Here is a 4,425-nt window from a genome sequence, read left to right on the forward strand (position 1 = left end):
ACATCATGCAAGGGCAGTGTAGCGCACAAGGAGAGAAAAATAAACAGTGGGATCCTAGCCACCCCATGGCTCTGTGCTCTGCCTTCACTTCACTTCAGCTCGAGCTGCTTCCCTCGCTCCCTCCCTCCCTCCTTTCTTCACTCACTCGCTCTCTTCCTTCCGCGCTGGCTCGCCAGATAATGAAAAAGATATCGCTCTTTATCCACCATCTATCCCCCTTTTTATTTCATGCACTAATGACTGTGAGACACACTGGAACCGTGTGCTGCGTCGAAAGCCGAATGGGGTGCGATAGCATCTCAATACCTCGCCAGTCTGCAAGTCCGATGCAGTCTCCTCTGCCGGCCGCCACTGTCGGCTGGCCGCCTATAGGCCTGAAAGGTGAAAATGAAAGCAGAAATACTACGCAAGCCACCGCTCCCCGCCGCTGACTTCTAGTACTGCCAATTTCAAAAATGTCAAGTGGGAAAAAAGGGGGGTTGGGGGTGGTGGAGGTGGAGGGGTGATGGTGGAGGGGTGATGGTGGAAGGGAGGTGGGGGGGGGGGGCTAGGCAAGGAGGTGACTTATGCCTCGCACCGCGTAATGTCAGCTCGTCTCTGCTCTTGGTGCAATTATTCCAGTGACACGCGCTCTCACAACACAAGAGGGGAGACACAAGCAAAGTAAATGAGATACATACTCTGGATTTGACAGCCCACACGCATTCGCATTCGCATTCGCATTCTCACACACGCACGCACACGCACACACACACACACACACACACACACACACACACACACACACACACACAGGAGAAAACATTACAGTGCAACTGGTAATTTAGCTCAAAGCCTTCCATCATTTCCCTCCAATACCTAAAAGTCTTACTGCCTGCATTTTACAGCTTCCCCAATTGATCAGGACCCCTAATAAAATATCACGCTCTGCACTCTCCTCCAGCAAGCATTGGGACTAAATTAAAACGCACAGGCAAAAAGTGCATACCACAGAGAAAGGGACAGCCAAGCTGGCAAAGATGGCTAACAGTTAATTGCTGAAAAGTGAAGCTGTTCTGTTGGGGCAACGAAATGTCTTACACGTTTTTCTGCAATTCCTGGATGCCACAAAGAGCCATTCACACCTCCAAATTGTCACCAAAAATACAATTGAGATGGTATTTTCATTGACTGAACTGAGAAAATACAGTTCAGAAACTCACTTAAAAAAAACATGCTCCAAGACCCTCCTAGAGGTTAACAGAGAGAGTGAGTGTGTGTGTGTGTGTGTGTGTGTGTGTGTGTAGACCATCTTTAATTTTGACAACCAACTTTCATGTATTTTTGTCAGAAAATTGCATAGCAGCTTTAAGTATTTAAACGTATCTTATCAGTAGGCCTAACTTAGTACTGTAGTTTAATTAAAGGTTATACCCTAGCATATGGAATCACTCAGAATTACACAGTTGTGTTTACCAAAACACAGCAACTGAAAATGGATACGGAGGCTATAGGCCATATCAACAAAGTAAGGCAGTGAGAAAGATGACACCACAATGATTAATCTATTACGATAAGATATAGGCCTACAGATTAAATTAAAACGCACATGACATAAAAAGGTAAATAACTTGTACCTGTTTTTTCTTTTATTTCGCACAAGACGTTGAAGAGCGCTGGCTTCATTCGGTGACAGTTCAATGCGTGTTTCCTAAAATAAAATAAAAGTCCATTTTACATCTTTTCAACTCGATCAGCAGCAGTGATCCGTAGATCAACGGAGATAGGACCGCATTTCGCGCCTGCAATAATGCCTGACAGGTAGTCTACCACTAACAAAAGGATTCATGTAAACACATATATGGTTATGCTCTTAAATATCAATAACACCAAGCTGGAGGGAACTCATTTTCAACAACAAACTTCTCAGCGTAACACAAGACTATGGCTTGTAAATTTAAATATTTGATTAACTTTTACAAACTTGTCAAATTTTCGATGATGGTCTGCAATTGAATTATTAGTTATTGTTGTAAAAACTTACTATTATTGTTGACATTCTTATTGATTATAAATGTCGGATTGTCTCTCATCTGGATATTCTACAGGTTATGCATTCAGGCTACATTGTTGGTTTAATTTGTACATTTCATATTTTAAGTACACACGTTTGACAATGCTTATTAAATGTACAGAGTCATTTTCCTCGACTAAGCAGCCAATAAAATAGCCTGATAACGAGTTATTTGGAATAAAGATTTTGGTTGTTTGTATTGTTTTGGCCAAGACAATTACTTCTTATGTCCGACATACAACGACACATTATTCAGCAGTGCCAACATACCTCAGATAATAATGAAATATTTCCTGAGCTTCAGTGTTAAAAATAAATAAATCCAGTTTCCTTCGTGTTCAGGTCTACTGAGCTATGTAATAGACTATAGCTGTCACATCTGCCTATAATTATTGCAAATTCGTCTCCCTAGTGATTCAGGCATCATGTTGTGACCATTGGACAAAAGAAATGCAGTTACCTGACAATTTGTAACCACTTATTTCACCAGTTCAGAAGATTGATCACCACAATAAGTAGTCGTGACAGAACCAGGTGACATCTTCAAATGCTAGTCCTTAAGAATAATATCTATTTAACAAATAACCGATATTATTGAATGTCAAAGTCAGAACCAAAATCTAACTTGTCAATCTGTTGTCCAAACAGTTTGAATACTCACTTGACAAGACAAAGTTTACATGAAGGCTAGTTACTGCCAAGAGTGAATGTCATTGCTGTAGACTACAACCTGATTTGTATCATTTTCACTCTTTGCCATTGTTTTTCTTGTGCATTCTCTCGCGCTTGGAACGCGCTATTATATTCCTTAGATAGCGTTCGGGGAAGCTCTGGTTGTTGTCGGTTTAACCAAAGAGTGTGTTTAAAATGTCACCATTATGGCTCCTCGTTATAATTTAGTGTCCAACATAATTATGTTGGAACATGCAGAACACGTCTAAGACATCTCACCTGGCCTGTGCTTCGTCCAGACTTTGATCTGTGATGGTCATGATTTGCTGTAAAATGTCTCCAATGTCTTGTTTTCTTCCGTCACCGTCGGATCCTCCGGTGCCCTCCTGCATGTGCTGAGACAGGCCGGGGTGCCCTGTCATCCCTACTCCCGCGTGAGAGTGCATCAACCGGGACTGCTCGTCCATGTCGCTCGAATTAATGCTGTATCTCACCGCCGCTTCGCTCGCGTTACTCCCCTGTAAACTACAAGAATACGCACGGAAATTCCTTCGGATCTATGCTGAGTCCACACCGATCCTCCCCTTGCTGACTCCTCTTATGTTTTCGCCGTAGCAAGAGACGGTTAGGGGAAAGGCAAACCCACTGACTCGCTCTCTCCCAGCTGGTCTTGAGCTAAATGTGAAACCTGATCTGAAATACTGCCTTGACCCACTGTGTCTATGCGTGGAAGAGCAAGGAGCTGAAACTGTAATTTCGGCGCGTGCTTTCTCCCGCGTTATAACGGTGTCTGGTTCCCGGTGTGCAACCGTTCCACCCGATAGACAGTGCTGCGTCGGAGGGAAGAGTGTTTCAGACCTTTAGATATAGGTTATTTCGACTTGTTTCATCCCCTTGCTTTTGTTACGTGCAGCACTGGCAGCGCATAGCGAGACTATGAAGCACAAACTCCACCCACCCGACATGATTGGAAATAGAGACCATTTAGCTCCTCCTTGAAGTGCTTCACATGAAACGTCAATCATAGAACAGGGAAGGTGGGACGCAGGAACCAGCTTTAATACTGTATCCGATGTATCGTGTTGTAAGCACTTCGGAGTGGCACCTCAGGTGATGGATTGGACCAGATCCCGAAATAAGTAATTGTGGTTGAGAACAAGAGGTCTGCTCTTGTCTCCCCCTCTGACCAAAGGAAGACCTCCATTTTCTCCACAGAACTCCATTTAATGTTCCGGACCGTTGCCAAGAAAAAGACTTATCCTATGTTACTGGAGCTGCTAATCAAAACAATCGACTTTCCCATTCATTTGTTAAAATTATTAAGACGATTATGCATTTAACATGATTAACGACAATGGATATCTCCACCTCTCAGCTGCTGGGGCCTTTATGGTGACAAATATTCGCTCACCGTTTTAATTCAACTTCAACTTCGCATTTCAAGCTGTCCTCGTGATATGTCAAATGTGCATAGAGACTGAGCATTTCCTAGCGTATTCATCTTCACATTCCAAGGCCAGCCCTGTGCAGTGAGTGCATTGTTGTATTTTGGTGTTCAGTGTTTGTGTGAGCGACTGTGTTTGTGGGGAGGGGGAGGCTGTTTTTTTTTTTTTTTTTTTTTTCAGGTATGTTAGGGAGCCACGCTTGGCTGGGTTTTGCTGGGCGCTCCTAATGTAAGCCGGTGACCCATGGTGGGCAGT

At 43.5% G+C, this 4,425-nt stretch overlaps 1 protein-coding gene across 4 annotated transcripts in view; it reads right to left on the bottom strand.

The window, feature by feature from the left end:
* pbx1b (pre-B-cell leukemia homeobox 1b) overlaps nt 1-3,642 on the bottom strand; it is a 69,763-nt gene extending 66,121 nt beyond the window's left edge. For all 4 annotated transcript variants that reach the window (XM_048252545.1, XM_048252542.1, XM_048252543.1 and 1 more), the window contains exons 1-2: nt 3,005-3,642; nt 1,617-1,690 (exon numbers count right to left, since the gene is read on the bottom strand). In XM_048252545.1, the coding sequence (XP_048108502.1) occupies nt 1,617-1,690; nt 3,005-3,192 (262 nt within the window). In that variant the 5' untranslated portion in view covers nt 3,193-3,642. The remainder of the gene's footprint in view (nt 1-1,616; nt 1,691-3,004) is intronic.
* Between the last annotated feature and the right edge of the window lie 783 nt (nt 3,643-4,425).

Source organism: Alosa alosa, chromosome 9 (genome assembly GCF_017589495.1).
Source record: "Alosa alosa isolate M-15738 ecotype Scorff River chromosome 9, AALO_Geno_1.1, whole genome shotgun sequence".
Classification (NCBI taxonomy): Eukaryota; Metazoa; Chordata; class Actinopteri; order Clupeiformes; family Clupeidae; genus Alosa; species Alosa alosa.